Source organism: Panthera uncia, chromosome B1 (assembly GCF_023721935.1).
Source record: "Panthera uncia isolate 11264 chromosome B1, Puncia_PCG_1.0, whole genome shotgun sequence".
Classification (NCBI taxonomy): Eukaryota; Metazoa; Chordata; class Mammalia; order Carnivora; family Felidae; genus Panthera; species Panthera uncia.
In genome coordinates, this window is record NC_064811.1 from 174,808,533 (window position 1) to 174,836,025 (window position 27,493).

Below are 27,493 nucleotides of genomic sequence, written 5' to 3' on the forward strand. Positions count from 1 at the left end.
CAGACTGAGAAAAATGCCTCCTTTTTTCCAATCACCAGTATTGGAAGCCTCTACAAAATTCATTTAATTAATATGTAAATCATTAAAATAAAGTGGCATCATAATTACTAATAGAAAGTAAAAGAAAAGAAGTAAATTGTTCCATGAAAGCTATAGGGGGAAATTCAATTCAGAAAACATTTTTAGCTTCGAGATAAAAGTTGCTTTTTCAACCCCATGAACACACTTACGTTTTTAGAATTAGTTAAGAATTAACAGTGGTACTCACTATGTAAAATCAACTTTTAATAAAAACATAAGATGTTAAAAACCATTATTTGACTTTATTAACCTTACTCATAGTGTTGAATACAAATGCAAAATTAAGTGGTGACCCTTATTTTTAGTCTATTTCAAAGCATGGTCTTTTAGATTTAAGAATTAGGGCAGATATATGTCACAAGAGGGAGGGGAACCAAAAAACCAAGTTAAGAAAAACCCACTGATATGTTTATATGTTACAAAGTTTGAGGTACAGCCCTTAAACTCTTTTAAATGGTATTTTCCTCTGACTTTCCATTAATCTCACCAGTAACTGAACTTTTAAGAAGGCCCTATAGTCTAACACACAAGTCTTCCAATTATAAACTGAAAAGAAATGTGGGCAGGTATGTGTACCAAGTACCTTATGAAATTCACTATGCACAGGTGAACTTCACATACAGATTTCAAAAATCAAAAGGACTAGGATATTCTTAAAACCCAAAGGCTAGATAAGGCCTTCCAATCTTTTCTGCACTGTAAGAAATGACTTGATCTAATGATGTTAATGTAGAAATACATTATATATTTTAATATCAGTAAGATAGGACATTCAAGGGAAGAGCCAATAAAGCGTTCGCATTTTAAAACCAAAAGGGACACATCTTGGACACCTTAAATTACAAAATTCACTTCTAAGCAGGAACTGTTACTGTGTAACAAATACTGCTCATATTAAAAGTGCTGGTGACAAAAAAATTCAATACGCCCTCTCCACAGAATCTGTTCACATACATTTATATATAACTGTAACTGTAGTAAGAGTTTAAATGTTTAAGGTGCTCAAATTTTGCACTGCATGACTAATTCAATAAGTATTCATCTGCTACCTCTTTGTAGCAACTCCAGTTAGAGTGAATGATCCATGGGCAAAGGGCAAAAATGTTGTTATTTTCTAGAATGTGGCATTTGTGGAGCTGGAGTGCCCTCTATTGGCAACGAGGAAGACACACTCATTAGCTGTCCTGCATGCATTTTCTCATTAATTCGGAGTTCACATCCATCTTGAAGCATTCGAACTGCTATTCGGGCAATGTTCTTAGAGTCGTCAAGACCACTGTGAGGCCTCCCATCATAATCCATTCCTAGCTTTTCAAGCATTATTGTTAATTTGGTTTGGCTTCTAGGAACCTGAAAAATAAATAGCTTAGTAAATAATTCTTTAGTATTCTATAAATCACTGTGAAAAATAAGAAATTGAAAATTAACAGTAATAGTTAAAGTTAGGCAAAGGGCAAATACTCTTGGTTAAATGGAGCAAATAATTCAAACCTTCAGAGCTTAAAAAAATGAAGTTATAGATGAAAATACATATAAACAGACAGAATCCTCAAGACATCTAAAGAATCTAGTTTTGTAATTTGACAAATCATTTATGAAAGAAAATGTATTGTTTTATTTATTTATTTATTTATTTATTCACTCATTCATTCATTCATTCATTCATTCCCTGGGGAGGGGGGCGGAGGTGGAGAAATGTATCGTTTTAGACATCTAAGTTAAAGCTCTACCATTTGAACTCAAACATTCTTTTGTATGGTATTTTACCATAATGTGTTATTTTACTTGATAGACTCCTTCAGTGGATACACTGAAAAAAATCTAGCCTTTCTATGACTAAAGACAATAAAGATCAGGGCGGCTGGGGAGCTCAGCCAGTTGAGTGTCTGACTTGGTTTTGGCTCAGGTCATGATTTTGTGGTTTTGTGAGTTTGAGCCCCACATGGGGCTCTGTGTTGGCCACACGGAGCCTGCTTGGGATTCTCTCTCTCCCTCTCCCCCACTCACGTTGTCTCCGTCTCTCTCAAAAATAAACTTAAAAAAACAATGATGAAGATCAAGAATGAAAGACATTATCATGTGATACTTTTCAACCTACTTAAATATAAATATTTAAATTTATTTAAATATTTGATAAATATAAAAATCTCACACCCCAAATTTCAATATGCCCCTCCACTTTTGAGAAGCACCATTCTACCTTCTGTATATCACTACTGGGAAGATCTGTTAAGTTTTACATTGTGTAGTCTGTATAGCTATGTCACCTAAACATCTTGGGGCTTCAGCTTCTTTATCTGTAAAATAAGAGTAGGGGCACCTGGGTGGCTCAGTCAGGCACCTGACTCTTGATTTCACTCAGGTCAGTCAGGATCTCACAATCGTGAGATCAAACCCCAGGTTGGGCTAGGTGATGAGCGTGGAGCCTGCTTGTGATTCTTGCTCCCTCTCTCTGCCCCTCCCCCACTCACGTGTGTGTTCTCTCTCCCTCAAAAATAAACTTTAAAAAATAAAATAAGACTAACAGTTATCCTGTTTACTCACTGGGTTATTAGGAGAATCACAAAGTAAATGATATAAAAGAACCATGATAAACATCATTAATTATCCTTAGCTGGAATTACCACCTTCTGGTCCTTTCACTAAATATCACCTAGAAAATGTGCTTCCAAAAATAATTTTTCCAACACACTGAACAACTTAGGTGAAATGGACTATCCCTAGACACACAACCCACCAAGACTGAATTGTTAAGGAACAGAAAATCTGAACAGACCTACAATAAGTAAGGAGGATGACAGAATTGGTAATCAAAAACCTCCCAACCAAGAGAAGCCCAGGACCAGATGGCTTCACTGGTGGATTCTAAAAAACATTTAAAGAAGTATTAACACTGATCCTTCTCTAACTCTTGCAAAAAACCGAAGAGGGAACACTTCCTAAATCACTTGATGAGGTTAGCATTATCCTGATATGGAGGCCAGACAAAGACACTACAAGAAAACTACAGATCAATATCCCTTATAAATACTGATGCAAAAATCCTCAACAATACCAGCAAACCAAATTGAGCAGCATATTAAATGGATTATACACCATGAACAAGTGGGATTTAGTCTTAGAAAGCAAGGATGGTTCAACATACAAAAATCAACCAATGTAACAAACCACACTAACAGAATGAAGGGAAAAAAGAAACACATAATCATCTCAATTGATGCAGAAAAAGCATTTGTTAAAATTAAACACCCTTTCATGATGAAAACTCTCAACAAAGTAGGAAGAGAAGAAATCTACCTCAAAATAACAAAGTCCATATATAAAAAATTTACAGTGAACATTATATTCAATGGTGAAAAGACCAAAAGCTCTCCCTCTAAGATCAGGAACAAGATAAGGATGCCCACTTTCCCCATTCAAAACAGTATCAGAAGTTCTAACCAGAATAAGTAGGCAAAAAAAAAATAAAAGGCATCTCCACTGGAAAGGAAAAAGTTATCTATGTTTGCAAGTGTCGTGATCTTTTATTTAGAAAATTCTGAAGATTCCACCAAAAAACTGTCAGAATAAGCAAAGACAGCAAAGTCACAGGATACAAAACCAGCACACAAAAAATCAGTTGCATGGAGCCCAGGGGGCCCAGACAGTTAAGTGTCTGACTCAGGATTTCAGTCATTATCTCACGGTTCGTGAGTTCGAGTCCTGCACAGGGCTCTGCGCTGTCAGCTTGGGATTCTCTCTCTCCCTCTCCCTCTCCCCTGCTCATGCCTGCACGTGCTCTCTCTCTCTCTCAAAATAAATAAACTTAAAAAATCAGTTGTATTTCTATACAATAATGAACAATCCAAAAAGGATATTAAGAAAAAAATTCCATTTCAGTAGCAAAAAATAAATTAAAAAGTTTAACCAAAGAAGTGAAAGACTTGTATATTGAAAATTACAAAATGTTGCTGAAAGAAATTAAAGACAACATACATTAAATGGGGAGACATGTTCATAAATTGAAAGATTTAACATTGCTAAATAATCAGAAATACTTAACACAATCTACAAATTCAGTATAGTCACTAGCAAAATATTAACTCAAAATGGATCAAAGACTAAACCTAAGAAAGAGTCAGAACTACAAAATTCTAAGAAAACCTAAGGGAAAAGTTACATGACATTGGATTTGGCAATGGTTTCTTGGATATGACACCCAAAAGCAGAGGCAACAAAAGAAAAACTCGATAAACTGGACTTCATAAAAATTTAAAACTTTCGTATATAAAAGGACACACTATCAATAGCAAAAGACAACCCACAGAATGGAAGAAAATATTTGGAAATCATAGATCTGAAAAAGGATTAATATCCAGAATATACAAATAATTCCTAAAACTCAACAATAAAAAAAAAAATTACACGATTTCAAAATGAGCAAAAAGACTTATACAGACATTTCTCCAAAGACATACAATTGGCCAATAAGCACATGAAAAACTGCTCAACATCACTAATCATTCTGGAAATACAAATCAAAACCACAGTGAGATACCACTTCATACCCATTACATAGCCATCATTTAAAAATATAAAAAGAGGGGTGCCTGGGTGGCTCATTTGGTTAAGTGTCAGACTTTGGCTCAGGTCATGATCTCAGGGTTTGTGAGTTCGAGCCCTCTGTCGGGCTCTGTGTTGTCAGCATAGAGCGCACTTTGGATCCTCTGCCCCCACCCCCCACTCCACCCTCCACCCTCCACCCCCCACTCTCTAGCCCTCTCCCAATGGAGCGTGCACACTCTCTCTATATCCCCTGCCTCAGAACATAAAAAACATAAAAAAGAGAAAAAAAGAAAATGGAAAATAAGTGCTGGCAAGGATACAGAAAAACTGAAACCCCTGTGCATTGCTGGTGACAATGTAAAATGGGGCAGCCACTACGGAAAACCATTTGGGAGTCCTCAAAAAATTAAACATAGAATTTCTGTATGATCTAATTCCACTTCTAGGTATACACCCAAAGAACTGAAAGCGGGGACTCCGTTATTTGCACCTGCATGTTCACTGGAGCATTATTCACAATGGCCGGAAGGTGGAGGCAACCCAACTGTCCATCAACAGATGAATGGATAAACAAAATGTGGTCTAAAAATATAATGAAATATTATTCAGCCTTCAAAAGGAAAGAACTTCTCAAACAATGGAATTATCACGTAGCTTTACAAAGGAAGGAAATTCTGACACCTACCACAGCACACACGAACCTTGAAGACATTACACTAAGTGCAATATGCCCGTCACAAAAAAAACAAATACCAGAAGATTCCCTTATATGAGGTACCTAGAGCGGTACAATTCACAGAGAAAGTGGCATGGTGGCTGCCAGGGGCTGGAGGAAGGGGCAACAGGGAGTCACTGTTTAAAAAGTATAGAGTTTCTGTTTTGGAAGATGAAAAAGTTCTGCAAATGGATGGTGGTGATGGCTGCATGACAATATGAATGTCCATCCTTCACTAAACTGTACAGTTAAAATGGTCAGAATGGTGCATATTGTTATGCTATGCCTATTTTACCACAAAATAAATCAGAGGTAACATGAAAAATCAGGGATTGTGCCAAAAAAAATTATCAGCTCTATTAAACAAGGGCCAATTCACTCAATCCTGTCTAAAACTGAAGAGCTGTGTGAGAACCTGGGTAAAGAGCACATAAACCTCATGCATTCTCTGGCCTGGCAAGAAGTTCTCAGCACGGTGACGGACTTGGAAGGTGAATGGCAGGAAAGTGGTAGGCCAGAAATTGCTGACTGGTTTGCAGAAGAGCTGCAGAAACTAGCCTAGACATTTTCATCACATAAACTAATTCAACAAGATAAGACCCTGGAGAAAACCCTTAACTTCAAGTGGTAAGATTCTTGGATTTCAAGGAAAAGTGAATCTTTGGGAAAATCATATTGCAAAAAAACTGCCAATGTTCACACTTTTGCTTAGGCTTGACAGTGAGAAAAGCTATTAGCAAGTCTCAAGACTTAATGTAAGCCATCTGGACAAATTGTAGAAAATTAGACAGTATTTTTCCTCCCTTTCAACACCAGAGGGTGACTAGGTAAAAAACCCTTTCTTAGAATCTTATGCTCAGCCACAGAACTTCACTTTGAAAAGAGCTTTGTAATGTACAGTCTGACTGTACACTAGAGAAGAGATTTACTGATCTGCCTTTAGAATAGTCATGGATTTAGGGGCGCCTGGGTGGCTCAGTTGGTTAAGCGTCTAACTCTTGATTTTGGCTCAGGTCGTGATCTTGCAGTTTGTGAGACTGAACCTCTGAGTCGGGCTCTGTGCTGACAGTGAGGAGCCTGCTTGGGATTCTCTCTCTCCCTCTCTCTCTGTCCGTCCCCTGCTTGTGCTCTCTCTCTCTAAAATAAATTTAAAAAGAAAAAAAGAATAGTTGTGGATTTCTGCCAAAGAAGAGGGTCCAGTCATTCACAGAAAAGCAATGAATATTTCACTGCAGCTTTCAACCTTTTATATGTGTGAGTAATAAACCTCTTCTTATTTTACAATATGAAGAGCGAGCGCAGAAGCTGTCTCATTTCAGTGGAATACGAAATCCATGCAAGCTTGTCTCAAATCCTAACCAGAACTGAGTATTTGTACAGGAAAAAGAAAGACAAAAACAAAAGAACGAAAACAAACAGCTATCACCTTACCAATGTGCTTCATCCTTTTATTTCAAAAATGACATTTAATGTGTATAAAGAACTAGAAAAGAAATTAAAAACTAACATGTCTGCATATTTTTGAGTTAAACCTACACTTGAGTCTGATCATGCCACGCAGAAATAAGCTTTTTTATTTTCCAAAATCTTGTATAAAATTGTGTCTGTAGGCTGTATTTGTATCCGTATTGTTTCAGCCTACTCATAGAAAACTCAAACCCACTTTAAGTTTCAGCTAGTTATTAAACAGAAAAGTATTATGTTTGCCTTACGAATTTTTTTTTTTTTAATTTTTTTTTTTTCAACGTTTTTTATTTTTTTATTTTTGGGTCAGAGAGAGACAGAGCATGAACGGGGGAGGGGCAGAGAGAGAGGGAGACACAGAATCGGAAACAGGCTCCAGGCTCCGAGCCATCAGCCCAGAGCCTGACGCGGGGCTCGAACTCACGGACCGCGAGATCGTCACCTGGCTGAAGTCGGACGCTTAACCGACTGCGTCACCCAGGCGCCCCACGAATTTTTTAATTTATGAAAAGGAAAGAGATTAATCTCAAATTTAGAGATCTATCTATCTCCACTCCTAAGAAAGGCTGGATAAAGAGTAATTTTTGGTTTTAAAAGAAAAAAAAAAGAATACTTGTTTTTTTTGTTAAGTTTATTTACTTTGAGAGAGAGGGAGAAAGAGCACACATGCGGGGGAGGGACAGAGAGAGAGAGGGAGAATCCCAAGCAGGCTATGCACTGTCCGCAAAGAGTCTGAGTCAGGGCTTGAACTCATAAACCATGAGATCATGACCTGAGCCGAAACCAAGAGTCAGACACTTAACCAACTGAGCCACCCAGGTGCCCGTGGAAAAAAGAATACTTTGTACTTGCCAAAGACCATACATTGTTAGACTCCTATATAGTAAAAATTTGTGCTAAGACTTTTAGGCCTGCTTGGATATTGCCGGGGGGGGGGGGGGGTGACGGCAGAGAAGGAAACATTTTAAAAAGATAAATGTTAAGTTTCCTCAACTTACACTAATTGGCATCACAGTCAATAAATTTATGAACAGAAGAAATCCACATAGAAAAGAGCAGCCTAATAAACTGGTCAACATATACAGATTCACAAAGAAATATTATTCTGTACTCAAAAGAGCACTGGTTGGGTGCCTAGATGGCTCAGTTGCTTAAGCATCTGATTCTTGATTTCAGCTGAGACCATGATCTCACAGTCATGAGTTCGAGCCCAGCGTTTGGCTCTGTGGTGACAGCACAGAGCCTGCTTGGGATTCTCTCTCCCTCTGTCTCTGCCCCTTCCCCTGCCTCAAAATTAATAAATAAACTTTAAAAAATGTATTAAAAAGAAAAGAGTGGGGAGCCTGGGTGGTTCACTCGGTTGGTCCTCTGACTTAAGCTCAGGTCATAATCTCACAGCATATGAGTTCAAGCCCCGCATCAGGCTCTGTGCTGACAGCGCAGAGCCTGGAACCTATTTCAGATTCTGTGTGTGTCTCTCTGCCCCTCTCCCACTCTGTCTCTATTTCTCAAAGATAAACTTAAAAAAAAAAAAAAAAAGAGCACTGGCAATGTTATTGCCTTAATATATCTGCAACTTTCTGAACACTCTAATGTATTGTGAACAATAGATATTTTTATGCAGACTTAAAAATTATGTTATGGCTTAATTAATTATTAAATTATTAATAATTATCCTTGGAATAAATAAAGGTTTGACAAAGATGTCCTAATATAAGAATGCATTGTCACCTGAGGTACAGCAAAAAAAAAAAAAAAAGGGCCTAAAGATGACCAAGACCCTACAGATTTACATAAAACACAGAGCATAGAGACACATTTGAATTATCACATTAGCAAAATGCAGACAGTGGGAAAACCTACAGGACAAATGGTTGTTTCTTAAAAACAAAATAAAACAATTGTTAGAAAAACAGGTGGAAAAGGAATTTAATTAGAGATTAAAAAATTTAAGAGACATGTCAACCAACTATAAATGTGTGGACCTTATTCTGATTCAAAACACAAAAAGTAGAAGAAAAAAATAAGGTGAAGAAGACTAAGAGGTACCAACTCCCAAGCATAAAGGAAGTCACAGGGATGAAATGCACGGCACGGGGACCAGTCAATACCACTGTAATAAGCCTGTATGCTAGCAGATGGTAACACGGATCATGGTGAGTAGGGGGTGATGTACTGAACTATCCGATCACTATGTTGTACACCTGAAACTAATATAACATCGATATCGACTATGTTTCAATTTAAAAAGCTAATTAAATTTAAAAAGAAAACTATGATATTTATGACTATTTGAGAACATTAAGGAATTCCTGTTGGTTTTTCTGTGTGATAATGGTATGGTGGTTATGCTTTTCAAAAGAATTCCTTATTTTTTGGAATTACATAACAACATGTTTACAGATCAAATGAAAATAAAGTTTGAGATCTGCTTCAATAGAGTAAGGAAAGGGGTAAGCAGGTGAAGATACAGATGAAACAAGGTTGGCCATGAGATTATAACTATTCAAACTGGGTAACGAGGGTTCATTATACCTGTCAACTTTTGTATACATTTGTAATTTTCCATAAAAAAAAGTTTTTTTGAAAAATCATAAAATGAGTGAAAAGCTAAATTCACAAAGAAGTAAAAAAACACCAAATATAATCAAAGGACTAGTATCCAAAATAAATATCTATACACAACCACAATTTATAATCTACAGTTACAGAAGAACTACCCAATTTTTAATGTTTATTTTTGAGAGGGCGTGCAGGTGAGTGGGGGAGGGGAAGAGAGAGAGAGGGAGACACAGAATCTGAAGCAGGCTCCAGGCTCCAAGCTGTCAGCACAGAGCAGAATGTGGGGCTTGAACCCACAAATCACGAGATCATGACCTGAAGTCGGATGCTCAACTGACTGAGCCACTCAGGCGCCCCAGATTACTCAATTTTTTTAAATGGGAAGATTTAAACAGGAACTTTACAAAATAAATTCAAATGGCTAATAATCATAGGAAAACAAGCTCAACCTGAGAAGCAATTAAACAAATGCATATTAGGACCTTAATGAGACGGCATCCCACATCCACCAGATTTATAAACACTTAAAATGTCTGGCAACACCAGATGCTGGCAAAGACGTGGAGCAATTATGAACTCATCTACTCTTCTGGGGAGAGTGCAAATTGGTACAACCCCCTCAGAAAACTATTTTTGCATTACCTAACATCAATGATGCACATATCCTACAACAAGCAATCCTACTCGTAGGTTTATACCCTAGAGAAATGAGCGCAAAGAAGCCCCAGAAGACATGCGTAAGAATGTTTATAGCACCACTGTTCATAAAAACCCCAAATGACCAGTCAAATAGAGCAGATAAACAAACTCCTGATATTCATACAATGAAATTCTACATGGCAATAAAGTTAACAACAGCTACATACATGACATCGATGAATCTCAAACATAATGCCGGGGAAAAAAGCAAAATGAACAATACAGCCAGCACAATGCTAAAACATGTTCAAAAACAGGCAAAAGTATAACGGATGTACATATAAACAGTAAAACTGTAAGGAAAAACAAGAAAATGATTTCCATGAAAGTATGGGCTGTGGGGTAGGGGCTCTGGGAAGAAGAAAAGGGGTTGAGTGAGCGGAAGTTACAAGGGATTTCACTTTAAAAAAAACTCCACTCTTCTGTATGTACACTTGTCAGCTTTAAAAAATGTCAAAACCACAAAAAATGTTTTTAAGGGAAAGCGCCTTTTCTCATGAAACTAGGATGTGCTTCATCAAAATGAGGTTGTAAAGGAAGAAAGAAGACAGCACAAGGTCTTACATGTGATAGAGAAGCAAAGAAAAAGAAAAATCTCCTAGGATGATTTTAGAAAAAGCCTGAAAAACAAAAAGTTCAAATTAGAACAGGATTAAAAGTTCCAGGCAGGTAATCTCCAAGGAAAAAGGAGGGAGGGAGGGAGGGGGAGAGAGGGAGGGAGGGAGGGGGGGAGAGAGAGGGAGAGAGAGGGAGAGAGAGAGAGAGAGAGAGGGAGAGAGAGAGAGAGAGAGAGAAAGAAAACGAACACTGGAGGGCACCTGAGTGTTCTGAGTACTGGGGAGCAGTCTACAGTTTGAATGGAAAGTAATAGGATAACGACTGAAGGAGGCACTTGTTAAATCTGGGGAGAAGTTGTGAAGTCTCTAGTGTTACAAGAACAGAAGCACCTAGGAATAATTTGATTACAAAGATAATGTAACTGATTAGGAAGACACACAGAGGGGAAGGACATGCAGGTACTGTGGCTTTTTCACAGAGCTAAATCTTCATCTTCCATTGCAGGAACTCAAGAGATACCTCAAACCGAAAATTCAACAAATAGCATTAACCTATCATTTAAAAGTATGAAGGTAAATATTGGAAGAAAGAGCTACAAAAAGTTGAAATTGTCTGCCTTAGGAGAATAGGAACCAGTGCCGGTAAGGGCCAGAGTGGATGACTGCCACTTGTCATAAGCCTTGTAATACTACTTTTAAAAATTTACACTACACCTATGCATTAACTCTGATAAAATTAAAATTCAGTGGGGAGCATTTGTTCCACAAACAATTCACACATTAAATACCCCTATAGTTTCAAACCTCTGTTACTGAAGAGCATGTATATACAATTAACCTATTCAAATAATGGTAATAGATTTAAAGAAAAACAGCTCAACTTTCTAAATTCATAAGATCATGATCATATTCATGTTTAGATAGTAAGTAACATAGGTATATTGCCTTTTCCTGTGAAAAGCACCAAGTAAATCACAATGTGATGTACATGCAAAATGTAATAAGTTTATCAAGAGCAATATAATCAATAAAATGAAAATTTTTACCTTGTAAAAGTTCCCATATGACTTTCGAATATTGATCCACTTTTTAGCAAAAGGAGGATATTTGAGCCTGCTTAGCCGGCACTGAATATTCAGGAACTTACTCATATCCCACGAACTTGTAAAATCAAAAACAGGGGTGAAAAACAATGAAATAAATACCATACTGTTCTTACAAGTAAAATCATTCTATTTGTTTTTGATTTACACATCCCCTTTCTTGCTGATATTCACATATATCAAACTTACAAAATTAACCTCTCTACCTCCAAAATACTACTTCAAAAATAAACTTTAAAAAAACAAAGAAAAGTACAAGTCAGGTATATTAAATTTTTCTCACAAACTGACTAATTCTTACTAGGCTCATCATGACCATTTTCATGGTTCTGATTACTTGGGCAGACTTCTATGTTGCTAATTATTTTTTCATAAGCCAAAAATAATTCTGCTAAGCTTACTTTTAATGGCAAGTTTATCATATTAGGAAGTTCTTTGAGGGTGCGCTTTGAAACAAAACAAATGAACAAAATATTTCAAAGAGAAGAAAGTAGCTATTCAGGGGTTAGAATACAATTTGTTGTGTTACAGCATATGTTTCTACAACACTAATCAACTTATGTAGTTAAGTAGGAAAATACTGATTGTACAATATGGACGTTGTGTTGGTTTGTACATGGTTTTTCCTAGGAAAAAAGGAATCGGGACAATAGCTGTAGAAATTATAACCTTCAGCAGGAAAGAAAAAACTCTCAACTCAGCTGCTGTACTGCCAACAGTACTTTCAAGTATATTATTAAAAAATTAAAAACGAGTGCTTGTCCCCAGGATCCTATTGCTTCTGTGCATTTGTAATATCCTCTGAGGCAACTTCCACTTAATGTGAACTGCTTGCCTGCGTGGTCCAAATTATTTCTGGAGGTATGAGCTATGTCCCAGAATGTGAGGTTTTTACAGAATCACACATACTGTGTTATGACAAAAACACCTATATACTTTGGCAGGCACACTGCTCATTCACATTCAAAATCAACAGATTTCTAAAGAGGTCCATCAACATTTTCCCAAATTTCTACTTTTAAACACAATTATAATGTGACTACACTCAGTGCTTTTTTCCTATGTAAGGGTCACTAAACCCTTTATGTAAGTGACATCTCCATTTTAGTGTGCAATCTGTCCACAGTTTGAAACAGAAGTCGATTAGGACTTTCTTCTTCAATCTTAATAGCACTATCCTTTAGGAGCTGCCTTGGCACAATGCCTGTAATCCTTGTTTTAATCTTTCTGATCTTCCCTCTAAATTTTTCATCTAACAAATGCTTTTTGAGCACACAAAATTTTGAGTTCAGACTACAGTAAGCATTATGGAAGATTATATCAAGTAGCCCAAGTCCTTACCCTGAAAGGATTTTTAATCACCTTGCACACGTAAGTCTTACATAAATAAAGTTTAAGTCTATCAGAATATTTAGATGCCAACACAAATGGTACATATATAAAGCCTATGAGATATCCAAAAAACCAAAAATCAGTATGAGTTGAAGTATGCGTAGTAAAACAGAAGGGCTTAATAAAGCAGTAAAGGAAGAGAGCCTTCTAGTAGAAGAAAAGCATGAAAAAGTGCACAAAGGACACACCATATGGTTCATGGGCCAGCATGACCACAGTGGAAAAGAATGGCAGGTGGATTAGGATACACAGGCTTCAGGTCTGGCTTGAAAGCCAGACTGAAAATTTGGGACTTCTTTGAGCAAGGAAGTGTCATGATAAAAAGGTCATTTTAGTTTTACACATTAACACTTATCCTTCCCTAGTCTTCTAGTCCTGGATTAGACTGTTACCATTGCTTTCCCTCCTCTCTTTGGTCCCTAGGATTCAAAGTTTAAGTAGAAATAAGAATGTGAGAAGAAAAATATGGTCTCTTGTGGGAGACCCCAGAACTATCAGTAAATAATACTTTTTGTGGTTATTCTGAACGTTAAATGAACACGAACATCTTTTATCTTTAAAAAGGAAATTACAAAAGATAATTTTGCTAAATACTCACCCATCTGTCAATATGCAATATTTATACTTTGTTCCTAACTCCTTCGATTTCATCCAGTCAATTACTTTTTTTAGTACCTGAGGGAAGGTATCAGCTCTGTCTACCTGATCCTGAGGATATAAAAGTAAAATATATAAAAATCAGAGTAGCTACATGTAGTCCTACAAATAGACACAAACGTTGAAGAGAAAGGAACAGTAAGAGAAAGTCTCATCTATGATATTTTAAACTCTACGTGATTTCCTTGGCTGAGATCCACCTAACATTGCATTTTTAAGATAATTAAAGATTGTTTACAATCCTCCCCAAATGAAGATTTAAGATCATCCCCAGTGGTTCTCCTTTTTTTAAGGCCTCAACCTAGTGGCTGACTAATTCTCCGGAGTGGAGAAAAGGGAAATCTCCCAGCTACAAGCCACAGCCCTCCAACACGGTCTCCCTATCTCAAAGCTCAGATCTTTCTACAACAGATAACACACCGCTGCCAGACTGAGCTTCCTCAGTTGATCGTCACATCACTTCTGTACTTAAAATCCTGCAAACGTTCCCCAAGGCTTTCAGGATAAAAAGACACACAAGACTCTTCATGACCTGGCCTCCCTCGCCTACCACTGTAGCTGTATTTTCTACCACTTTAGCTGTATTTTTGACCACTTTCTTACTAGCTCATGCACACCTGACCATCCCCAACTACTGACAGTCCTACCATGCACACGTGAAATGCCCAGCCATTCTTTCCTGCCTATTGACCTATCATGATTCAGCCCAAGTTCACTAACTTGAGGAAGTCTGGCACAGGACAGCCCTCCATTCCCTCTGTCATAAGATGCCCATACTACCCTGATAAAACAACGACTTGCTCATTAGTCTTAACAATATTGTCACCACTCACTGGTTTAGTCTGTCTGTCCTCCTGAATACAGACTGTCGAGTGACCTGAGGAGACTGACTTAACTATCTCTGTGTCCCAGGTACCTTGGCAAATACTACAGGAAGCACTCAAATACTTGTTGAGTGAATGAGTAAATGAATAAGGGAACTAACTAAACAAAGGCCCTAACACATTACAACACAATAAAAAGATCAGAGACCTAATAAAACATTAACCTATATAGAAGGTCAGGTTATAAACAGATACATTTTAAAACTTCCAAGTCCAGCATGGTAACAATTATTCTACCAATGATCAAAAAAATTAAACCTTTAGATTCATCATTGCCAGTCCTCAAGAGGAAAGGCTAGAAAGATTTTACCAGGTATAAAATTTGCTTTCCTACTTTTTTCATATTATAATATAGAAAATCTTTATCAAGTAAGTACGTTGTTTATAATAATTTTTTAAACTATGAAATACAACCCTAATTTCAGAACCTCTTTCAAACTCTAGAAAAAAGAACACAGAATTAGAACCTGAGTAATTCCAGTTAGGCTGATGCAGAAATCAGAAAGTTGGGTGTTAATCTCCGGTCTCACATACTGCTGAAATGTATCTTCCTACAAGGAAAGGAGAGCAAGTTAAAGTATTTTCTATGACTTCAGATACAAGACACAAGGTACATGAAATATTAAGCCACAGGAGACTATAATTTTATAGGTGCTTATGACATAACCCTTTCTAGAATTTTAACCATTTCAGGAGAATTCTCTACTCCCAAAGCACTCTAATTTTGACTATGCTTCATAGTTTAAATTTTTTTAAGATAAAACAAGTATCTGAAAGCAAGCCTTCAAGCCAGTTTACACATTATCTTGAGAAGCAAAATGTTGATAATTTTGTTTGTACTATTTGAAACTGTAAAGCTTAATAATGCAACCTCAACTTCAAGATGCTACCAGCTTTTTAAATAATAGTAAACTCTTTGAAAAAAATGCCAATCTTTAGTTATAATAAATTAGTTCTAGATTACTGCTCTCTCATTTACTCTTGAATAGTCTTTATTTTTATGTTGATTCCATTAAACTGAAATCTAATAATCAAAATTGAACTACATGAGATGTAGTAGTTTAAAGAGCAAGAATACTATATTTTTGTAGCCATTTTTATCCTCTTTGAGAAGCTCTCATGCTTGCCTTCTCATCTGCTCCCAACAAGTCTGTGAGCTCACAAGGCCGGTACTGTTACCATTAAGCTCAGACCTCCAAGCGCTTTCTCCTCTAGCCCAACACTGCCTCCCTAAACAAGAACATGCTAAGTCACTTTTAAAACTTAAGGACAATTTTGAAGCCTAAAGGCAGCAATCGCTAATACTAGGTAGATACAAAGACTTTTTTTGTGTGACAGAAGACTCAAAAAATTAAGAAAAATGTTCCATTTCCTAATAAATTCTTTCTTCACATTAGTACATTAAGCCAATGAGTTGTAAAGGTTAACTCTTGTCAAAGAGCAACATTCAACAACAGCAAAGAATGTCTGAACTTTAAAAGTTAGATGCTCTTTACTTACCAAATGCATTGCAGAAAGAAAAAGTCCACTTAACTGAATTTCTCAGATAAATGAAGGCTCTATCCTTTTAAGTATCAATATTTTCATAATTTTCAATGAAAATCTTTCAAAAATATGCTGCAACTTCCCTTCTCAATACAAGCAGGTAGTATCAAATATACCATTAATAAAAAACTTCATTCACTTCTATCAGAATGATTACCAGACAATTATGCACTCGATGAGCAAATATTTAGCAACCACTTAAGCAGATTACATAGTAAGTTATCAAATGATAAGGGGAATTAAAAATTAAAGTAGAGCAGATAAGCAGGATCAGAAAAATTGGGTGTGGAGGATGGTTTCAGCTAGACTATTAAATAGATCATCACCTTTATGCAGAAGGTGAGAATCAAGGAAGGACTGGAAAGAAGAGAGGGAGTGTAGGAGGGAGGAATAAACAGCAAGACTTCTGGAAGAAAGGAATTAGAACTAAAGCCCTGGAGGTGAGGGGGTGGAACATGCCTGGTATCTCTGAGAAACAGCAAGCAGGTCAATATGGCATGATCAGAGGTGGTGAGAGGCCAGATCATGTTAAGGAATATGGCTTTTTTCTGAGTTAAAAGAAGAGCCACTGAAGGGAAGATGGGAAAGAGCCAAAGAAGGAAAATGGCTTCTATTTTATAAGGATCACTCCGCACACTATGTTGAGACTTGCTTTAGGAGACAAGGACAGAAACAGAGACAAGTTCGATGGTGAATGCAGTAAATCCAGACAAGAAATTATTGGGGCTCAGACTAGAGTCACAGGAATGCAGTTAAGTGGCTGGGTTCTGGATGAATTTTGAAGGCAGAGCAAACCGGAGTTCATCTGGATGTGTGATGGGAAGAAACAGAGGAGTCCAGGATGATTCCAAGGTTTCTGAACTGAGTAAATAAGAATTGCCATCACTCAAGCTAGGGAAAGCTGAACACACAACAGGTGGAGAGTAAATTCACTTTGGGACATGTTAAGAGGTCTGTTTAAATGTCCAAGCAGAGATATTAAATAAGCTGCCTGGATTTGGGATTGATGTCCAGGTTGAAAATAAACAGTTGGGAGTCATTAGCATACAGACAATTTCTAAAAGCTTTGAAAGTAGATGGGATTAGGGGAGAGGATCTGTAGGGAGAACAGGACCTAGGATTGAACCCTGGGGCATCCAATATTAGGAGCTATGAAGAAAAGAAGGAACCAGCAAGGGAAACTGGAAGGGAGCCCAATGAGGATGGAGACGAATTAAGAGAATGAGGTGTACTGGCAGTCACCTGCAGCAAATATTTCAAGGACAGAGTGGTCAATTATACCAGCATTTAGATGAGAGTCAGAGATGACACTAACAAATGATGCTAGTGGAGGGATAGGATTGAAGACCTAACTTAAACCCACAGTGGTGGGAGTTTAAGAGAGAATGGGAGGAAACAGCAGTACCTAACTTTCTCAGAGATACTTACCAGAAAAGAACAAAGAAATGGGGTAGCTGGCAGGGAAGTGGAATCTAGTAAAAGCTTTTTATGGTGTGAAAAATAACATATCCGTATGTGACGGGAACAATACAGTAAAAAGCAGTAAGTCATTAATGTCTCAATGAGGGAAGAGAAAGCCTAGAGCAGTAAATTTGAGTAAGAAAGAAAAAGTGGAATCCAGTGAGTTATGCAAGATTATTACAGTCGTAGCGGTCATTTTTCCTTTTAATTTACGGACTTCCATCTTCCTTGGGCAAGGAAATTATATAAACAGGCTGATTATAACTAAAAGAGATTCTGAATAACACTAAGAAAAAAATGTATGCATTTTTATACACAAGCCTTTTATACTTGCTCCCAACGTTTTGGTGGCTACTGGTGATGGAAGAGAAGTAACTTTTAGATAGATGAGATGTTATGATATGTTTGCTCAGATTTTACAAGGCAAATAGTAGTGTTTTGGAGAACTTCTTCCGACTTCCAGAACCAATAGGACAGTGACAACCAATAGTACAGAGCCAACATATTATATAGCTCAAAGCCAAGGTTACGAGTGCCATATGTCCCTAAACTTTTCACCAGAAAGACGGCCAGTTCTAAGTTGAAAGGCAATTTCTGTAATTTGCCATTTTTAGAGATCAGAGCCTATAGGAGTCCACAGCTGTGGTTCTTAATCCTGACTGCATGTCAACTGAGAAGCTTTAAAAACATGCTGATGTCAGGGGCCCCACCACAGAACAACTAAATGAGAATCTCTGGGATGAGGGCCAGGCATTTTTTTTTAACTCCCTAAGAGATTCTGATGTCCAGCCAGATATGTGTTCTAACCAAACAAAAAAAACAATGTAATTTTAGCTCCTGGAAAAGGAGAGAAGTAGCCTCTGAAATTATTTCATTACAGCTTTTCTATTAATCAAGCTGATACATAGTACACAACAAGAGCCAACAGCCCACTTTTAAATTCTAATTCTAGCTTTAAAATAGCAAATGAGGGGCGCCTGGGTGGCTCAGTCGGTTGAGCGAACGACTTCGGCTCAGGGCATGATGTCGCGGTCCGTGAGTTCGAGCCCCACATCGGGCTCTGTGCTGACAGCTCAGAGCCTGGAGCCTGTTTCAGATTCTGTGTCTCCCTCTCTCTGACCCTCCCCCGTTCATGCTCTGTCTCTCTCTGTCTCAAAAATAAATAAACGTTAAAAAAAAAAATTTAAAAAAAAAATAGCAAATGAGATCCCTGCTCTACTAGAGAACACCAGAATAGCTGCAGCTAAAAATGAAAAATCAAAATGTAACAATTCACTTACTATTTCTAAGGTATGGGTATTCAGTAAAACCACAGGAAATTCAATTATTTCATGTATAAACTCAGGTGGGTTACCCTCTTCACAAGTGGCTTCAAAATCAATGATACAAATGTAGTCATAGTAACTGTCAGCACAATTGCCCTCTTTCATCATCAGCTTCTGCTTCTTGTAATAGTTTTTCAGCCTTTTCTTTAGCACATCCTTTACTCCTCTAAGGAAAGAAAAAGAAAATTAACTCTTAGATGAGTTTTACAATCAAAAATCTGAACTCTTACCTGCTGGCAAAGGACTGAACTGGCAGTCACAGCATAATTTAGCAAATATTAACTAGAATAAATGTAAAGAAAGCAAGACTTAAGGCTAAGTTAGCAGAGAATTAAAATCAAATGTAACACAGAATATTTTCCTTCAGAAGTAACTTTTCATTTTTGTAGTACATAAGAGCATTTCTCCTATACCGGTATTTCAAGCCATACACCTTGTTAGCATACACTGCCTATATAGCCATACTGCCTTATACCAAAATGATATACATAATACAACAACTGAAATTAATGTTGAACTATTCTACAGGCCAAACACAAATTTCAGAGTAAGAAAATTCAGGTAAATGGAATATTTATGTTATCTTTCTTTTTGGTTTTTATAGGTTAGACAACTAAAATACCCATATGAATAAGAAAGCATTATGAGCCTTGCATATAAAGTTGAATGTCTACTAGCTAGGAAAACTCATTTGGAAGATACCCTAGTGTAAACCATGTCCAGAAGAACAGCCATACTCAATAGGTTCTTAATTGGAAGCAGGTTTCTTAATCTACCATGGATAGAATTTTATTTAGAAGATTACAGATATTTTCAAAATACATGTTCTACAAATAGTGGGTGGAGAAAAGATTGTTCTAAGTAGATAACAATCATTGGTAATGGTGGTCATGTACTTCAAACAGTATGTACTTCACTTCTAAAAATTAAAAGTCATGACTAGTGCTCAGACTTCCTTCAGTGTTACTGTTTGAGTCCTATTAATGGTTTACAAATACAAAATGGCAGTAAAAATAAAAGGACCTAAACTGTAGCCAGTGTGCAGTGACAACTAAGGTATTTTCGACACATCACTAATAACTATTAAAAAAAAAATTTTAGGGGCACCCGGGGGCCCTCAGTCAGTTGAGTCTCTGACTTAGGCTCAGGTCATCATCTCACAATTCATGGGTTCCAGCCCCATGTCGGGCTCTGTGCTGACAGCTCAGAGCCTAGAGCCAGCTTCGGATTCTGGGTCTCTCTCTCTCTCTCTCTGTCCCTTCCCCGCTTACACTCTGTCTCTGTCTCTCAAAAATAAATATGTTAAAAATTTTTTTTTAATTTAACCTTTTACTTTCCTTCCCAAACTACCACTGAAAAAGAATCCTATTCATGAGAATATTGATAATTAACCAGTTTGTTGTTTTAAGACAGAATGTTTTAATATGTTTATTTGCTTGAGATTTTCTAAATTACCAAAATGGGAGCACCTGAGTATTTCTTGATCTTGGCTCAGGTCATGATCTCACAGTTCGTGGATTCATGCCCTGCGTCTGGCTCTGTACTGATGGTGCAGAGCCTGATTGGGATCCTCGCTCTTCTTCTCTCTCTGCCCCTCCCCAACTCATGCTCTATCTCACTCTCAAAAAAATAAATTAACTTTAAAACAGAGGATAAATATTGCTTATAAGAAAAAAAGGATAATGAGGACCCAGAAACAATAACCATTTTCACCTACTGCATGCAGTCCATTCTTTTCTTGATGCTGACAATTAACTATCAAAATTCTGCATTCCAAAGGTCATTCATTCCTACTCCAAGCTCCAAGTCAACATAAAGTGATTTGTTTTGCAAAAATTTACTAAACACAGAGAGTGTATACACTTCACAGAAGATACACACACATACATACATACACACACACACACACACACACACACACAGAGTTGGCTAAGCTGCATTGTTTTCTCATTCAATATCCAGTTCAATACAATGCATGCTATCATTCTGCATATTTTTAAAAGCTAAAACAGAAAAAAACATATTTCCTGATAGGTGAATAATTTTTTTAAATTACTTGGTTTCAAAGAAACCCTCTTTATAAAAATAACACAAGTGGACAAAATAAAATATATATATATATATACATATCCAATCTCAGTAAGATGTAATTAACCATCAACCAAATGAGCAACTAAAAAAATTTTAAATATATTTAGTACAATAAAATAGCTACTTCTGTACATTGCTGGTAGGTAGACTGTCAAAATACTCACGGTTGTCAACTCAGCACTCTTAGCCTACTGGCCAAGACACTGCCATAAATAATCAAAGGTGCACATAAAGATTCACTTATAAGAATGAAAATTGTAGCTACTATGTGAATTGTTAATAATGGTTATCTCTTTATGGTAGGATTACAGATGATTGGCTAATTCTTCAGTGTATTCAAGATTTTCTAGGATAAGCATATACTACTTCTGTATTTTTAAAAAGTTATTAATTACCTGGTTTCAAGCTTGAATTCTGAAAGCTTAGCTCTGAGTTCTTCCTTACTCATTCTATTAATGCATCCATTCGTAATAGCAATCTCTTTGTAAACTGGGTCACTGAAATCACTTGCACTGGAGGTAATGAACTTAGATCCTTTGGTTTCTTGGACATCAAATCTACATTGTTGCTTTTTCTACCAAAAAAAATATATATACATATAGATAAGCTTATAATTAATACAAACATCTTAAAGATTCAAACTCCTGAGGCCTATTCATTACTACGTGTTCAACAAAAAGTGCATAGAAAGAAGACATGTTTCCAATACGAGTTACCCTGCTCTCTTCTGAGTCATGAGATTTCTTAAAAGAAATGAAGCTAAATAAAAATAGCACCAGTGCTGGGAGCACTTCACTACAGAGACCCAGCTGACCATTTACTAGCAGCATGACCTTGAATACTTACTAGCCTCTGATCTTCAGTTTCCTTATCTATAAAATAAAGAATAATAACTATTCCAAGTCGCATCTGGTATTTGGTAATGGTAAACAGTATTTAAACAAGGTTATTATAAAGATTAAATGAGATTATGTGTATCAGGCTCCCAACACCATACCACCTACCATACCACCATGGCTATTAATGGGAACTTTATTACCATCATAGACTACAGAACAGACCTTTTCACAAACATTCTAAAATTTCTAAACAAACCAATTTTTAAAAGAACTTTTACAACATTGTGCATGTATAAGTCAGTGACATCCTCAGAATTTTTTAACCTCACTTCATTTCACTAAGTTAACAGAATTGACCAATATAAAAACAAAAGGGACTATACAGAAACCTAGTTCATAATCTCTTAGAACCCCAAGCAAAGAAGGAAATGTATTCAGCTTCAAAACACACAATTTCCCAAACCCACATATATACCAATTATTCAGGAGAACTACAGTTAGTGTATCATAAATCTTTCCTCTCCTTAAGTCAAACTCTGTGTTAAGAAAAAACTGAACTCAATTGTAATCACTCCACAGGTAGTCCAAAGTTATTAATATGCCAAGTTTCAAAGTTCCATTTATAAGTTAACAATTTTCCACATGCAATGTTACAAATATTAGGTATGCTCCAGAATTTTCAAGAAGACTTTGGTACTGGGGTGCCTGAATGGCTCAGTCAGTTGAGCATCTGAGTTCAACTCAGGTCATGATCTCATGGTTCGTGGGTTCAAGCCCTGCGGTGGTTTCCCCCCACTCCTGTCCCACCCTGCACTCTCTCTCTCAAAAATGAATAAACGTTAAAAAAAAAAAACAAAACAAAACACTCAGTAACAAGAAAATAAAATTAATTAAAAAAAAAAACTTTGGTACTTAGCATTAATCCATATTAGTCTGTTAATTTAGTCATAATTTACTACATTGTCCCCATAAGAACTAATTACAGATTAAGAGGGGATAACCATGGACAGGCCAAATTCCCTGACTTAGCACTAATCCTAAACGTTCAGGGACTATTTCTCGCTCAAAGCTCTCAAATGTGTGTTTAATACAACACACATTTACTAGAAATGTAATGCTAGGTACTGTGCTAGAGCACTCAAGAATTATTCCTATGTCTTCAGAGGAAGAGATCAGAAATCCCAATGTGTAAATTGTCCATATACTGAAGAATAACTATATTGAAATTCCTTGTTGACAAATGGTTAAAAAACTTTACTAAAGCTATGGAAGTAATTAGTTTTCAATAATACATTAAATTTACAATACCTGGCTACTTTATTGCTAGAATTTAATCAGGATAATTTATCCTTTGTCTTTAAACTTACGGTGAATTTTAAACTCCATCTTCAGTCGGGTTAAAATTTAGGTCAACAATGAGTAACAGTTTGTCTACCAAAACAGATGGCTCAGTCAATTTAAGCAAATTTATTCTTTGGCTAAGTCCTCTCTCTGATTCACTTGCTTAATTCTTACCTAAAACTGCAGCTACAAAAATTACCCAAAATAACACTAAGGTCTCTTAAATCTGCTGTAAATCATGATTTCTGTAAAGGAAGATCTGCTTCCTCTCCCAGGTCCAACTCCAGCTCTTTCAATGAAGCTCAGGGCACGTGAAGGTCTGGTTCTCAGTGATCAGTGTCTGCTCCCAAATTTAAGGTCTACACTAATGGTTTCTGAAGAAGGTTGCTCAAGTCAACCCACTAAGGAGTAAAAAGAAAATATTAAAAACCCGCATGTACTATAAATCTAGTAAAATGCATAATTATTTTACTAAACAATAGATTGACAATGACATTCTCCCCAATGTCTATGTCCACCTGTCACAGGTCACATAAAGTACCAGACATATAATGAGAAAAGTGTGGGCAGATTCCATATTATGGAGAGGAATATTCATTTTCACAGTATTGTGACCTTCTGCAATTTTTCTGTATCCAAATAAATGACTGTACAATTTATATGATCTCAAATAAGAGAACATATACAGTATGGGAAGTGACTATGAAAAACTTTTATACCAAAAAGAGGCTTACTATCTTACCACGCTTTTGAACTTAAAGTTGAGTTACATATTTTCTTTTGCAAGACAGGTATTCCAAAATTGCTGTCATTTTCTGTGATGAGAAAGGGATTAATAGCTTGAAACTTAAAAGGTTTTCCTTTCAACACAACTTGTTATTTCAACATGAAAGAAAAGGTTTTAACAGTGAGATAAAAAGATAACTGCTTATCAAAAGAAACTTTTCTCTGTAGCAAGAATATTCTGAAAATAGTAATTTTGGAAATGTTTTCATATATGATTGCCAAAAAAACTGTGTTACCTACGAAACAAACAGCCTCCGCAACTACACGCTAAAAAAAAAAAAACAACAACAACAAAAAACAAAAAAACCTTAGAAGTATAATTTAGCCTGATTAAAATTCTTCCAAAAGAAGAGTTCTGATGAAAGGTGTACCTACTTGGTTAAAAATGTGAAAATGTAATACCTATCAGTTTACAAAAACAACTGACATTAGGAATAATGAAAATGGATTTAGCAATGTTCCAACAAAATACTTTGCTTGCCTGAGACAGGAAAACAAAACAAAACTGTTAATAGTATCCAACAATACAGGGCGCCTGGGTGGCTCAGTCGGTTTAAGTGGCCAACTTCCACTCAGACCATGATCTCACAGTTCATGAGTTCGAGCCCCGCATCGGGCTGTGTGCTGACAGCTCAGAGCCTGGAGCCTGCTTCGGATTCCGTGTCTCCCTCTCTCTCTTCTCCTCCCCTGCTCACGCTCTGTCTCTCTCTCTCTCTCTCTCTCAAAAATAAATAAACATTAAAAAAAAATAGTATCAACAATAAGTTTTTAACAACTATGAGTCACTAAAACCAATTTGGAACACAGACCTAAGTCTTATGTTGCTATATCTCAAAGTTTGAAGACTTTCAAAATATACTGAAGTACATCCAATTATTTTGAAGCCAACTTACATGCCGATGTTATTGACAGCATCTCAGCCTGAAGAGGGAGGTGGGTGGAAAAGAGGTTCGTTAGAGAGAGACAGCATCCAAGGCCTTTCGGAGTGTGTATCTTAAGGGGAATGGGACAGCTATGCAAAAAACCCAAAAGAAGGTCGTGCAGAACAAAGGGAGCATCAGAGATCCTTAAGAAGAAAGACTATCCACCATAAAAGAACCCATGAAGCTAAGGGCTGTGACAGCAAAAGGGAAGAAGTCAGCAACGGAGGCAGGAGCCGGGTCCTGCCGGGCAGCCAACTGAAGACTCAGCTGGGGAAAAACACATCAGATTCATGTCACTGAAAGATCATTCTAGCTGCTATTTGGAGAACTGGCTGTTGATGGAAGAGTTAAGAGCAAGGAAGCCTCGTGCAAGTACCCACTCTATGAAGTGCTCAACATACGTTACTCAAATGAAATGGGCCAACTTCAGCATTAGGATTATTTACAATCTGCAGCGCTAGTCACCAATAATGTATACCTGCCAAATGAGATGAACAAGGAAGTTTTGAGACCGCCTTTACAGTTCTGCTCCGTACGGGGTTCTACCAGTGAGTTGTCAAAATCACTACGAAAAGCGGTCGTGTAGAATATCTATATGAAATGGTAGCAAATGGGCAAAAAGCTCCGATAATAGGCGCAATCACCCTCCGTTAAGGCTGGGGGGCGGGGGGCGGGTAATGGACTTCGGGTCCTAGAAATGACACGCCTAGAGCGTATGGTGCGAGTTTTAAAAACATAACCTACCTAAAAGGGCTAGACAGAATGACTACAGCAACAGCGTGCCCTGAGTATTTAGAGCAGAATTCCCCCCCAGAACTTCTAAAACCACAGTTCACACACTTCTCGTCTTGACTATTTCCTCACATCACATTGCCAGAGGATAAATTCGGGCGACAGGGGGGTTGGAGACAACCAACCCGAGGAAAGGCGCCGGGGATGGGAACAGGGGGAGCGGCCGGGGTTGGGAGTCGAAAGGCTGACGTTTCTGCGGAACAGCCTAGAAGGCAGGGGCGCGGGAGTCCGGAAGGGCCGGGCACCGACGAACGGGAGCGGCGGACTCACCTCAGGATTCGGGTTCCGCGGCTCCTCCCCACACTCGGACCGGGGCGACTCCAGCCGCGCGGGAGCCACGGCCTCGCTGCCAGGCTGTTTGCTCCGCTCATGCTCCATGCCGGCTGTCACGTAAGGAGAGAGCTGCCGGAGCCCGACACTCGCTCACTCTCACTCGGCCAAGCCCGAAAGCCTCGCCTTTCTCCGTTGAAAAATTACCGGGCTCGCGTTCCCGCGGCGGCGGCCACACAAACTCGAGCGGACACCTCCCACTTCCGGGAGCGTGTGGCGTCCACACGCCGCGCAGGCGCGGTGGGCGGGCGCGCGCGGAACGCTAGCGCCTCTGCCGATGGGAGAGGGAGGAAGGAGGCGAGCGAGGCGCGCGCGGGAGGCTACTAGTCAGACGTCGCTGCGCGGCAAGGTGTCCCGTTGCCGTTACGCCAGTCTACACCAGTCACTAAAGAATACCGCCAGGATACAAGATCCCGTCACCGTATTTCCTGAGAAGAAAAACGAGGGGTACCAGGGGGAGCGGTAAACTTCCACCGTGGCAAATAACATTTGTAAAATAATTTCCGTTTTCCGTGAGGAGTGTAAGACGTCTGCTTCTGGACCAGAGAAAATGGGTCTGGACTTACTAAAGACTGAAGGAAATATATAAACAACTGTTTTCAGACATTGGGCAATAGGAAATTCTGGACCGTTGTGCCTGAGAGAAGAGAAACAAGATCGACCCTATATCACCCTGGCTTTCTGCCTAAAGGCAGTTTTCAAGTTGAGGCGCAGGGAAGGGGAACTCAAAAAAAGACCTAAGATCTCACTGAGAAGACAGGTCTTATTGAGTTGAAAAGACAGGGATCGGAGTTAAGGGGATTTGGGGAGGCCAAGCTGGTTGGAATTGATGAGGAGTTCCTGGAGAAAGAGCTTCGGAATACACATGGCATACCCTTGAATCTTTAGCTGAATAAAAATCAGCGGGTATGTGGTGTGAACCTCCACAAGGCCCAGAAAGAGTAATTGCGGGGAACAGTTAAGTCAGACAATTCTCAGAGTTCACACTGGAAGAGGACTCGTTTGAGTTCCCCACTGCCGTTGACTACATGGAATTTGCTCCTGAGACCCAGAGGTGTCATGTCTCAGTTGTGAGGTCAACTCCTGAGACCCTGGGGTCTAGAGAAAAAGCTATTGTCGATTCTTCAAAAGCTTAAAACCCTGAAAGGATCAAACTTGCTCAGCAACTAACCTGACTGCCTGCCAGAACAAAGGCTAATTCTCTCTAAAAGACTACAACGCAACTCAGGACTCAACAACATTAGGTTGAAAATATCAGGCATCTACCAGTTAAAAATTAATAGACCTGCCAAGTAATTAGGAGAATATATGAGACAGGCAATAGAAACATATCCAGAAAGGATACAAATGGTGGCATTGACAAAAACTTCAAACATCTATTATAAATGTACTCAATATGTT

At 37.9% G+C, this 27,493-nt stretch overlaps 1 protein-coding gene across 2 annotated transcripts; it reads right to left on the minus strand.

Annotated features, from left to right (window-relative positions):
• Positions 1-263: 263 nt before the first annotated feature.
• On the minus strand, positions 264-26,310 carry ERI1 (exoribonuclease 1). 2 transcript variants are annotated; one of them, XM_049631663.1, is made up of 7 exons: positions 26,033-26,310; positions 21,477-21,655; positions 18,946-19,156; positions 15,127-15,210; positions 13,717-13,826; positions 11,670-11,784; positions 264-1,431 (listed from the first exon to the last, which is right to left on the minus strand). In XM_049631663.1, exons 1-7 carry the CDS (start codon positions 26,138-26,140, stop codon positions 1,189-1,191), a joined length of 1,050 nt encoding a protein of 349 aa, XP_049487620.1. In that variant the 5' UTR covers positions 26,141-26,310; the 3' UTR covers positions 264-1,188. The 2 variants fall into 2 exon arrangements, with proteins under 2 accessions (XP_049487620.1, XP_049487621.1); XM_049631664.1 differs by lacking the exon at positions 26,033-26,310 and adding an exon at positions 23,436-23,674 and having other exon boundaries at positions 1,172-1,431.
• Between the last annotated feature and the right edge of the window lie 1,183 nt (positions 26,311-27,493).